Raw genomic sequence first — 13517 nt, 5'->3', positions numbered from 1 at the left:
TATACTACTATTATCAGTATTATACTACTTATACGGTCTCCAGTAAATCTGAGTCATTAGTGAACTTAAGGAACTTACTATTTGATCTCAAGTATTTTGTGATGGTAAAATCAGAATCCAAATCCATGTGAAACTTTCGCTTGTATGCTAAATGGGTATTTTTACATCATTTCCCCGCGTGCCACTTCAGTCTTGATTATCTATCTTTGTTATTCAGGATTTCATCTGTACTTATATTGGGTTAGCCTGTGATGCAGGGATATTTTCAGTTGTCTAGAAACTACCATGTTAAGAGTGTTTTTCATTTTGTGTGAATGTTGAACTTCAGTTATGAGAAAAATGTTTTGTGAGTCAGTGTGACATCTGAACCAATGGGCTACAAGCACAAGCTGTTACAGGAGTTAAATAGATTATTTAAATGAGTGAGCTAGTTGAGAGCTGGCAATTAGTTCATATTGTTTTAAGCTACAGATGGGAATATTAGACCACCTGACTTACCTCCTGAGAAATCTGTAGCAGGTGAAGAAGCAACAGTCAGAACTGTACATGAAACAACAGACTGGTTCCAAATTGGGAAAGGAGTATGTCAAGGCTGTATATTGTCACCCTACTTATTTAACTTATATGCAGAGTACATCATGTGAAATGCCAGGCTGGATGAAGCACAAGCTGGCATAAAGATTGCTGGAAGAAATATCAATAACCTCAGATATGCAGATAATGCCACCCTTATGGCAGAAAGTGAAGAACTAAAGAGCCTCTTGATGAAAGTGAAAGAGGAGAGTGAAAAAGTTGGCTTAAAACTCAGCATTCAGAAAACTAAGATCATGGCATCCAGTCCCATCACTTCATGGCAAGTAGATGGGGAAACAATGGAAACTGTGAGAGACTTTATTTTTCTGGGCTCCAAAATCACTGACGATGGTGACTGCAGCCATGAAATTAAAAGACGCTTGCTCCTTGGAAGAAAAGCTATGACCAATATAGACAGCATATTAAACAGCAGAGACATTACTTTGCCAACAAAGGTCCATCTAGTCAAAGCTATGGTTTTTCCAGTAGTCACGTACGGATGTAAGGTTGGACTATAAAGAAAGCTGAGCACCGAAAAATTGATGCTTTTGGAGAAGACTCTTGAGAGTCTCTTGGACTGCAAGGAGGTCCAACCAGTCCATCCTGAAGTAAATCAGTTCTGAATATTCATTGGAAGGACTGATGCTGAAGCTGAAACTCCAATACTCTGGCTATATGATGCGAAGGACTGTGGACTGACTCATTTGAAAAGACCCTGATGCTGGGAAAGATTGAAAGCAGGAGGAGAAGGGGACAACAGAGGATGAGATGGTTGGATGGCATCACTGACTCGATGGACGTGAGTTTGAATAAGCTCCGGGAATTGGTGATGGACAGGGATGCCTGATGTGTTGCAGTTCATGGGGTCGCAAAGAGTTGGACACACCTGAGCAACTGAATTGAACTGAACTGAACTGACAGGCCACACAAAAACAACTTTGGGCCTCCAGTTTGCAGTCTCTGATAAAATAGTTTGCCTTCTCTCTGCTGTTCACACATCCCTCCAAAATTACACATATACTAATTTATTGGGGATGGGGAACAAGTGGTTTAAACTCCTTCCAGAGTGTACGATTAAATATAGCTTTCTATTTTGGGAAAGCCTTGTAAAATGTATTTGAAAAGCAATATTAACTGGTCTAAAAGATCATCTTTCCAAACCACACTTGAGCTCACTTTATGGTGTTTACTTTCTGTCAAAACTTAGAAAAAACATTCACAGTTAACTTCCATAATATAAAATGTCTGTCTCATTAGGCATTAAAGAAGCATTGGTCAACAGGTATAATGCTGTTAGACTGTATAGCTAATGTGAATGTGACATGACCTCCCAAATAGATCAAAGACTAATCTCTTTGACAGTTACAAGATGGCAGAACTTGCCACAGGCCTTTTGCTGCTGCACATTGAAACTGTTTGTTTGGAAAGCATGCCTGAAGGTTGAGAATGTATTTATAAGGATGAGCAGGTAAAAGTAAAAGGTTGTCTTCTGACATTTCAACTAATCCCTTCCAGCCTTTGGTTTACTTAACATTTAGGCTATTTGCTGGCAGGAGAAACTGGCTTTTTCACATATGCTTTATGTCATTTTAAATTGGGCATTGATTTTTGTGCCTGATAATTCCTAAGTGTACAATGAAATAGATTCTGATGTCATTAAAATGAGGTGTACTAGCTTTCTACCTTTTCCAAACTCTTACTTTTGCTTTCCCTAATTAAGTGTGTTCACCCAAAGACAATTTTTAAATTTATTTTTAAAACTCTCCTTCTTTATATAATAAAAAATATTTCAGAGTTAGCCTTTATATATATTTACTTTCAAAAGTTTTTTTTTCTTTACTTTTTACCTAAAATAATTTCCCTAGGTAAAATATTGGCAGTATTTTAAAGGCCATTTGGATTGTAAGAACTTAAAAATTCTCAACAAGTTGAAATAATGTACTCATACATAAAAGTTAATTCATTTTAAAGAAAAATAAAAGACTGAGGAGATAAATTTTGTTTATTTAACCTAATATTTGCTATATTGGGCTTCCCAGGTGACGCTAGTGGTAAAGAAACCACCTGCCAGTGCAAATAAATGTAAGAGACGTGGGTTCGATCCCTGGGTTAGGAAGATCCCCTGGAGTAGGAAATGGCAACCCACTCCAGTATTCTTGCCTGGAAAATTCCACGGACAGAGGGACCTGGTGGGCTATAGGCCATCAGTCACAAAGAGTCAGACATGACTGAGCACACATGCACACATTTGCTGTATTGCCTCTAAATATTTAACTTATAACTCAGTTAAGTTCAGTTCAGTTCAATCGCTCAGTCGTGTCAGACTCTTTGTGACCCCATGAACCACAACACGCCAGGTCTCCCTGCCATCACCAACTTCCGTAGTCCACCCAAACCCATGTCCGTTGAGTCGGTGATGCCATCCAACCATCCCATCCTCTGTCATCCCCTTCTCTTCCTGCTGTCAATCTTTCCCAGCATCAGGGTCTTTTCAAATGAGTCAGCTCTCTGCATCAGGTGGCCGAAGTATTGGAGTTTCAGCTTCAACATCAGTCCTTCCAATGAACACCCAGGACTGATCTCCTTCAGGATTGACTGGTTGGATCTCCTTGCAGTCCAAGGGACTCTCAAGAGTCTTCTCCAACATCACAGTTCAAAAGCATCAATTCTTCGGTGCTCAACTTTCTTTATAGTCCAACTCTCATGTCCCTACACGACCACTGGAAAAACCATAGCATTGACTAGACATACCTTTGTCCACAAAGTAATGTCTCTGCTTTTTAATTTGCTGCCTAGGTTGGTCATGGGGTAGCAGTAAAAATCTCAAAAATCTTTTTAAGATTGTTGTAGGAATTAAATGAGATAATGATGCATATTAAGCACTGCACTGCATGGAACATTATGGCAGTTTGATAGATATTGTTATCATTTATTAATAAGATCTTTGATTCCCCACTTTTCCAATTTTGACTTTCTAATTAGCTAACTCATTATCAATTTCTGTTCTTGATTTAGAAGTTATTTATTTAACAAGACGTAAGCCAAGTTTATCTTCTTCCTTAAATGTACTTTTTCTCTTCTCTCGGTGGGTTACTGGATTCTGTCAGTGACTGGCAACTGTTGAGTCATTTTTGACTTTTCCCTCTCTAATGTGCCCCATCCCCATATCTTCTTTGTCACTTAAGTTCTGTGTGTTATGAACTGGGCCTCCTTTCCATTCTCTTTGCCTTTCCAAGTAAGGCCCTCATTACCCTTGTACCAAATACAGAGGCTGGTTTTGTTTCTTAACTTCTGTACACTGTAATCAGAGTTACCTTTGTATTTACTTGATGGCCATTTGTACTCACTTGTTTCTATTCTTGTAAGCTCTTGCTAGGCAGAAAGTGTTTTTCACTTACCTTTGTATTCTTACTGCCTATCACAGATACCTTGCACACAGCCAAAATTATAAATATTGAATAGAATTTAGTGGGGTTTTTTTGTTACCAAAATTTTCTTTTCATTATATCAATTTTTATACTTTAGATGCATATTTTTAATGTTTCCACAGCATTCTTGAAAACAGCTTAAAGCATAACTCCCCTTTTTCATTCAGTGTATGGAAACTGTAAAATCATAATACATAATTTCCTTTCACTCAGAACTTGCATTTTATAATACAACATTGTAAATTAACTATGAAAAGTGAAACTGAAAGTAGCTCAATCGTGTCCAGCTTTGCGACCCTATGGACTGTAGCCTGCCAGGCTCCTCTATCAGTGAACTTTTCTAGGCCACAGTACTGGAGTGGGTGGCTGTTCCCTTCTCCAGGGGATCCTCCCACCCCACGTATTGAACTCAGGTCTCCTGCATTGTAGGCAGATTCTTTACTGCCTGAGCCACCAGGAAAGCCCAAAAAATTAGCTATATTTCAGTTTTAAACAATAACTTGCGTTTTACTTTTTACAGGAAAAAGTTCTTTAACTTATATATTTGAATAGGTCAGTCTGATGTGTGTATGCCGTATTTTCGGATCTTGTATATGTTCATCTCTTTTGAAATGATATAATTTTAAAGATTCTTACTGGGTATGTGGTACCCTTTGGTGTGACACTTCTACTACTAGGAATATATTTTTATGCCCTGTAATTAATTGAGTCTCTTTGCAAAATTATATGGTTATAATATCAACCTCAAGGACTAGATAGTCCAGAAAAACACAGAAGTTGAATTTAACACAGTCTCTGTGTTATTGTCTAGATAGAAAATGAATGCAGATGCAGTCACTTGGAAAAGTGAGAAATTCTTGATATCCTTTAATAGTGGAGCCTTTGAGGCAGTGAATATTGTATCAAATGCATTAGTATTGTTTCAACCTTGATTTTTAAATTTGTTTAGATCATCATCCAACTTTTATATGCTTTGATTTTTTTACACTAACCAGTGTCTTTGGTGTGTATAAAGTTATTTTGCTCTAATTGATGTTTCGTTATTTCTATTGATCTGTCTTAAGATTTGCTGGGTAAATTCTTCTGCCTTCTCCATTATGTTGTTAAACCGATTCAGTGAATTTTTTTCAGCTATTCTATTTTTTTTTAATTTCTATTTGGATCTTTTTTACATTTCCATTTTTCTGCTGAGATTCTCTAAAGTCCAGTCATTAAACCATATGTTTTAAGGTTATTTAAATATATTTATAACAGTTAAAGTCTTTGCTAATTCTAACGGCTGAGCCCTTTTTCAGTTGGTTTCTATTGACTGCTTGCTTTTTCCTTGATTACTGATATCTTTCTAGTAATTCCTTTTGTAGAGTGGACACTGTGAATGGTACATAGTAGAGATTCTGGATTCTGTTATCAGTCTCTGGAGAATATTGATTTTTACTTTTTAGGCAGATCAGTTAGTAACTGATCATTTTGAGCTTACATAGACACGATTTGACAATATATTTGGGGAGATGTGGGAAAAACTCAAGGTACAATCTTTAAATTGTTTCCCTGTGGTTCTTGTTAGCTGCTGCTGCTGCTGCTGCCGCCAAGTCGCTTCAGTCGTGTCCGACTCTGTGCAATCCCATAAACAGCAGCCCACCAGGCTGCCCTGTCCACGGAATTCTCCAGGCAAGAGTACTGGAGTGGGTTGCCATTTCCTTCTCCAGGTTCTTGTTAGGGCTTGGTTTAAATATTTTGGGGGTAGTTTAAAACTGACATTGCTCTAAATTGTGGTCCTTATTCCTAACATGACACCTGGCCATTTGTATGTATGCATTGTGTGTGTTTTACTTTATTTTTTATTTAAAATAAATATCTTGGCTAAATTTCCATGTCAGAACATACAGATCTATTTCTTTTGTATTGTAACCCAATATTTATCTCAGAATAAATGTAATATATTTCATTGATCCACTTGATGTCCATTTGTATTATTTTTTAATTTTCTTCAATACAAGGATGTAATGAAGTTTTATCTATAGTTATTGGAAAATATAAACACATTTGGTAAATGTTTTTCAGTATTCTACAAATGAAAACAATGGAAATGTTAAATTTGCATTTCTTGGTTTATTAATAAGGTTAAATATCTTTTCATGTCAGTTACCATTTATCATTACCAGTTAGCCATTTATCATTCATCTTTGATGACTTGCTTTCTCACAGATTATTCACTTTTAGTAGTGAAATTTTGTTATTAATTATGTATGAGCTCATTGTGTATTAGGTAACAGAACTTCTCCAGTTTTTCGTTTAACTTTCATTGTTATTTATGGTCTGTTTTGAGGCCAGGAAAGATTTTTACTGCAGAAATAAGGGATCCATCTTTTCAAAACCAAGATCAAAGCCAGCAGAAAGTTTGTCACCACACCGTATGGACCTCTTTTTTCCCCATTTTCTTTGAGATGTAATTGACAAATAAAAATTGTATATGTTTAAGGTGTAAAATGTGGTAACTTAATTTATATTGTAAAATTACCATTATCAGGGTAATTAACATAAACATTGCCTCACATAGTTGCTATTTTTTCAGTGTATGGTGAGAACACTTAAGGCCTTAGCATATTTCAAGTGTACAATACATTACTATTGAGTATAGTCACCATGCTGTACATTCAGATCCCAGAACTTACTTATCTTGTAACTGAAAGTAACTGATAATTTATACTCTTTTACCTAGTATCTCCCAATTTCCTCTACCCCTCACCTACTACCTAACCACATACTTTTGAGTTCAATATGTTTAGCATTTTTAGATGCCATGTATAAGTGAGGTCATGGCTGTGTTTCTGTGTTTCTCTCTCTGTCTGGCTTATTTCACTAGTATAACATCCTCCAGGTTCATCCATGTTGTTATAAACGACAGACTTTCCTTTTTATGGCTGAATAATGTTCCAGTGTATGTACACGTGTGTGTGTATAGTTTACACTTTCTTTATCCATTCAGTCATTCATCAGTGACACCTGGGTTGTTTCCATATCTTGCATATGTTAAAAATGTTGCAGTGAACGTAGGATTGCACACATCTCTTCAAGACAGTGGTTTTATTTCTTTTAGATATATACCCAATAGTGGGATTGCTGGATTATATGGTAATTCTATTTTTAATTCTTTGGGGGAGTAACCATTCTATTTTTCATAATGGCTATACCAATCTATGTTCCCACCAGCAGTGTATAAGTGTTCCTTTTACTTCATACCCTTGCTCACACTTGTCATCTTTTGTCATTTTGGTAATGATTAGTGATGTTAAACACCTTTTCATATACCCACTGACCATTTGTGAGTCTTCTTTGGAAAAAATGCCTGTTTGGGACTTCTGCTCATTTTTAAATCAGGTTTTCTTTTGATTTTTACTTTTTTTTTGGTTGTTGGTTGCATGAGTTCCTTTTATTTTCTGGATATAAACCTCTTATCAGATGTATGGTTCTCCTGTTCCATAGGTTGTCTTTTCATCTTGTCACTTATTTCTTGTGTACAATGCTTATGTATGAGCATCTTAGTTTAATGTGGTCCCACTTATTTCATTTGCCTTTGTGCTTATGCTTTTGGTGTCATATCCAAAAAATCATTGCTGAGACTAAGGAACTTTTTCCTGTTTTCTTCTGGGAGTGTTATGGTCTCAGATCATACATTTAAGTCTTTAATTCATTTTGAATTGATTTTTATATATGGTATAAGATAAGGATCCAGTTTCATTCTTTGGCATGTGGATGTCCAGTTCTCCCAGCGCCATTTCTAAAGAGACTATCCTTTCTCCATTCTCTGTTCCTGTTGCCCTTGTCAAAGATTAATTAACCGTATATGTGTGGATTTACTTCTGAACTCTCTCTCCTGTTCCATTGGCCTGAGTGATTTTATGCCTATACCATATTGTTTTTATTACTAAAGTTTTTAATATAAATCAAATTTATAAATTGATGTAAATCAAACTTTTGATTACCAAAGTTTGAAATTAGGAAATGTGTTGCCTTCAGCTTTGTTCTTTCTTCTTAATATTGTTCTGACTATTGAGGGTCTTTTGTGGTTCCATACAAATTTTAGAATTGTTTTTTGTATTTCTGTAAAAAAAATGTCACTTTGATTTTGGTGGAGATTTTATTAAACCTGTAGATCACTTTGAGTAATAAGGACATTTTAACAATACTAATTGTTTCTTTCCATAAACACAGGATCTTTCCATTTATTTGTATTTCTTCAGTTTCTTTCATCAGTGTTTTATAGTTTTTAGTGTAAAGGTTTTTCACCTTCTTGACTAAATTTATTCCAAAGAATGTTATTCTTTTTGATGCTATTGTAAATGGGGTAGTTTTCCTAATTTCTTCTTTTTCTTTTTTGGATGGTTTGTTGTTAGTGTATAGAAACACTATTTAGTATGTTTATTTTGATTTTTGTATGTTGATTGTTGTATCTTGCAACCTTACAAATTCATTTATTGGTTTTAAGAGTTTTTTGGTAGATCTTTAGGATTTTCTACATACAAAATCATGTCATCTGCAAACAAACAGTTTTACTTCTTCCTCTCTGATTTGGATGCCTTTTATTACTTTTTATTGTCTAATTCTCTGGCTAAGACTTAGTACTTTGTTAAATAGAAGTGGTAAGAGAGGGCACCTCTCATTCCTGACTTCAGAGGAAAAACATTTAACTCTTCACGTTTAAGTAGGATGTTATCTATGGGCTTGTCTCTATGGCCTTTACTGTGTTGAGTTTACATTTCGCTATGCCTCATTTTTTAAAACTTTTATCTGAAAGGATGTTTAATTTTGTCAAATTCTTTTACTGCATCTACTGAGATAATATTTTTATCCTTCATTTTGTGGTAGTGGTGTGTCACATTTATTGATTTATGTATGTTGAGCCAATTTGTGTTTCAGGGATAAATCCCACTTGATTATGATGTATGATCCTTTTACTGTTCTGTCAGGAGTTTTTTTTGCCACTCAGAATACTGGCCTATAATTTTCTTTTTTTATAGTGTCCCTACATGCTTTGGTATGAGAGAAACGGGGATCTCTTAAAGTAAGTTTGGAAATGTTCCCCTCTCTTCAGTATTTATGGAATCATTTGAGAAGAATTGGTGTCAATGCTTAGTAGAACTTCACTAATGAAGTTATCTGGTCCTGAGCCTACCTTTGTTTGAGAGGTTTTTGACTATTGTTTTAATGTCCTTTTTTATAGGTCTGTTCAGATTTTCTGTGTCTTTATGATTTAATCGTGTTAGGTTGATTGTTTCTAGGAATTTATCCATTTCTTCTGGGTTATCCACTTTTTAGCAAATAGTTATTTATAGTTGTCTCTTACAGTTCTTTGTATTTCTGTAATACCAGTTGTAATCTTTGCTTTCATTTGTAACATTGCTTGACTCCTTTTTTTCTGCTTAATTATTTGGCAAAAGTTTATCAGTTTTATTTATCTTTAAAATCAACTTAGTTTTATTGATTTTTTTTTTCTGTTTTTTTCCTGGTCTGTTTCATTTATTTTTGCTCTTATCTTAGTAGTTTCCCTCCTTCTGCTGAGATTAGCTTGTTCTTTTTCTCTCATTCCTTAAGATGTAAAGTTATGTTGTTTATTTGAAATCTTTATTTTTTCTTAATGTAGGCCTTTTTTTTGCTATAGACTTCTCTCAGAACTGTTTTTGCTACATCCCATAGTTTGGTTTCTTGTGTTTCCATTTTTGTTTGTGTCAAGATACTGTTTGATTTTACTTTTGATTTCTTTGGCTCATTGATTGTTCAGGTATATATTCTTTAATTTCCACATATTTGTGACTATTTCAGTTTTCCTAATGTTATTAATTTCTAATTTCTTACCATTATAGTTGGAAAAGATACTTGATGTAATTTCAGTCTTACATTTTTTAAGACTTATTTTGTGGCTCATCTGTCTTATAGAATGTTTGATGTGTACTTGAGAAGAATGTGTTTTCTATACTGTAGATTTAAACCAAATCATGACAGTAATTGGGGCTTCCCAGGTGGCGATAGCAATAAAGAATCTGCCTGCCAATGCAGGAGACGTAAGAGACTCAGGTTGGATCCCTGTGTTGGGAAGATCCCCTGGAAGAGGAAATGGCAACCCATTCCAGGATTCTTTCCTGGAGAATCCCATGAACAGAGAAGCCTGGCAGGCTGAAGTCTGTAGGGTCACAAAGAGTCAGACATGACTGAAGCAGCTTAGCACACTTTTTCTTGTTGAAAACAGAGCGTGACAGTAATTACATTGAATATAAATAGTCTAAACCTCCCAATTAGAAAACAGAGATTATCAAGCAGATAAACATGAAATAATGAACTACTGATGTATGTTTCAACATGAATGAATTCCAAACTCATTATGCTAGATGAAAAAAGACACCAATGGTTACATACAGTGTAATAACATTTACATAGAATTCTAGACAAAGCAAAACAGAAAACAGATCATTGGTTGACCAGGTCAGCAATAAAGGCAATTGCTTGAAGAAGGATAGAAAAAATTTTTTAGGAAGTGAAAATATTTTAAATTATGATTGTGATGGTGGTTACTTTTATTAAAATTTATCTACATGTACATTGAAAGTTTGAGAATTTTGTTGTACATAAATTATGTCTAAAACTAATTGATATTATCACAGAGCTGATTAATTATGTTCATGTATGAATTTAGGTAGTGTTAAGGTGAATGGAAATGTTTTAAATGACCAAAAAAAAAGTTTAGTATTGAAAAAAAAAATCTTTCTACCCTAATTAAATGATAGTCAAAATGTTAGAAGTTAATATGATTTTAAAATGAGCTTTAGTTATCTACTGTATTCTTTATATTTTAAAATTATAGGTTGAACTAAAGAAACAGTATAATGATCAGCATTCAAAATTAAGAGGTCTTTTACCAGGTCGTCAGTGGTATGAAATTCAAGCATACAGGGCCTTAAACCAGGCCCTTGGTAGGTAAGTGGAGTGAAATTTAATGTAACACTACTGTAATATTATCTCCAACCTTGACTATGTGTACAGCTAGTCTTGCTGCTTTATTCCTTATAAGTAAATTTGATGGAATTTTATTTTACTGGAACACTCGGTACTGGTATATTCTCAGTGATAGATGTCAGAAGTGAAAGTTGAAAGAGTCAATGAAATAAATGAAACTCAATATTTGCTTAAGTTCAAAGATTTATGATTGGTCAGTGAGTATACAACAGAAGTGCTCAGTAGATGTTTATAGAAGCTCACCACCAAACAATAAAATTTTATCTTGTGAACATCAGAACCCAAATGATGATAAAAAGCAAACTAAGAACGGTTAAAAACAAGTTGTGTTCATGGTACTGGAGAATTCAAGGCCCTGACAGTAAAATTTAATTATAATACTCCTTTTTCCAAAGATTGTGGTCTGTTAAGATTTGTGTTTTGTGGAACTAGTTTTTTTTTTTTTTTTTTTTTTTTTTTTTTTTGGAACTAGTTTTTAAAACACCATTTTATACCATAATTTCACATGAGGTCCTACAGCGGGGTTCCCCAATTCATTCTCATCTGTGGCCTGTTAGGAACTGGGCTACACACTGTGGAGAAATTGTCTTCCATGAAACGTGTCCCTGATGCCAAAGGGTTGGGGACTGCTGTCTGACAAGACATCAACACTTTAAATTTATGAAACTATAATTATTAGATTATTTATAATCTAATTTAGCATTATATTGTTCTCTATTTCTGAAATTATAATTAGTTTACGCATATAATAGTTTTTTCCTGTGAAGCTCTACAAATAAAATTCAGAAAATTCAAATAGAAGAACACAGGTTAAGGGCAAAATCACAAAAACATGGCCGTATGACACGTTTTCAGTTTAGCCAGAAGACCTGCAGCTAACCATTACCTACACTAACCAATCTAGAAATTATATTTTTCTTGCGTCTTGTTTATTCACCTTAGCTCATTTAACCTGAGCAGACCAGAATGCATTTGTGTTCAGATTTACATATGCTGATGACATAGGACTGCAATAGCTAAAGTAAGTCCTAAAACACATCACCTACTCCCTTCCCCATCATTTCAGAATGATATTCTGTAGTTATTTCTGTTCAAACTGAATTATTCAGTTCTATGTTTAACCTACTGATATGTTAAGCTGCTGCCCTTCTCTTCCTAGAAATCCCACTTGTACTTGACATCAAGTTGCACTGGAAATTGTCCTTGATGCATTCCATCTACTTACTTTGTCTCTCCCTGTTTGGTTGACTTGTTGGTTGTATTAGAATTTTAATATTCAACAAATAATTTCTAGGGGAACCTGAATATTTGTTTTAAAATTCTTGACTTTTAGTTATTATGCTGAATTTCAGGAAAATAAATATTTTTACCTCAGTTGATTATTTTGTTTCTCAGTATGAGCAATGCCTTGAATTTTCAGAAACCATCTGAAGCTAAAGTATATTTGTATCTTATTTTGTCACTTATAAACTTTTTCTACATATATTAAGCAGGTTGTGAAGATGAAATTACTTGCCTAATGTCACATAGCTGCTAAATGCACCTTCACGGCTTGACCCCACCTACATTTAAAACCTTAATACTTGCTTTTTCATCCTTATACCCTACCTGTATCCACTAAAGTTCTATTAAATATAAACATCTCGTTATTAAACTATAAATATACCATATCCTTTCATTACTCTTCGCCTTCACATTCAAGTTACCATACAATTCATCTGGGAAGTTTACCAGTTAAAACCTAGTTGAAGAGGTCATGTCCTTTATGAAGACTTTTAAAAATTTCTCCAACTAGAGTTATTTACTCTGTGGGAAACCCATAGCATTTTATACTTATCTCTATTATAACATATATCTCAGTATATTGAAATAGCCTGTTTATATGTCTGTCTCCTTCCCTAAACATGTATTAGACATTTTTACATTCTTAGCAACTGTGTCTCATCTTGGGGCATAGATGCAAAGTATGTACTTGTTGAATTAGTGAAAAATGCCAGGTTCAGTGCTTTTCCAGCTATACCATATTGACCAGAGAATTTCTAGAGCTTTGAAACATACTTTTCAAGAATTTCAGAAAAGCTTGTGTTTATAATATTGATACATAATACTATAGTTTCATTGTTTCATTAATTAAAAAGTGACAGACTGTTATTTTACTGATATTTAGAGAAATAGAATCAACAAGTAGCAACTTACTACAAAGAAACATCCACCAGAAAATCAAGTGAATGTTTTACATCATATGGTAAAATTCATAATGTATATTGATTGACATAAAAGGTGCTTATACTAAGGCGCTGTTCTTATAAGAGATTTGTCTAGAAGGACTAAAATAAGCAGAAACAAATTGAGTTTAAAAAATGTTATCTTTTTTTTAAGCCCACATGGGACTCTTAGCATATTTGAAGTAATATAAGCCCATGAAATGTAATAACAGCTTTCAGGAATGTACCAGATGGTTTTGTGACCAGGTTACAACTGCACTATAAGTTTCCTAATGGTTCTGCT

At 34.4% G+C, this 13517-nt stretch overlaps 1 protein-coding gene across 1 annotated transcript in view; it reads left to right on the top strand.

Annotated features, from left to right (window-relative positions):
- BRIP1 (BRCA1 interacting helicase 1) overlaps window positions 1-13517 on the top strand; it is a 191443-nt gene that overhangs the window by 154785 nt on the left and 23141 nt on the right. Inside the window, exon 17 of the mRNA XM_065909282.1 lies at window positions 10858-10970. Within this exon, the coding sequence (XP_065765354.1) occupies window positions 10858-10970 (113 nt within the window). The remainder of the gene's footprint in view (window positions 1-10857; window positions 10971-13517) is intronic.

This window comes from Muntiacus reevesi, chromosome 18 (assembly GCF_963930625.1).
Source record: "Muntiacus reevesi chromosome 18, mMunRee1.1, whole genome shotgun sequence".
In the NCBI taxonomy this organism is placed as follows: Eukaryota; Metazoa; Chordata; class Mammalia; order Artiodactyla; family Cervidae; genus Muntiacus; species Muntiacus reevesi.
Note: the sequence above shows the minus strand (reverse complement) of the source record. Positions and strands in the feature narration are given on the sequence as shown.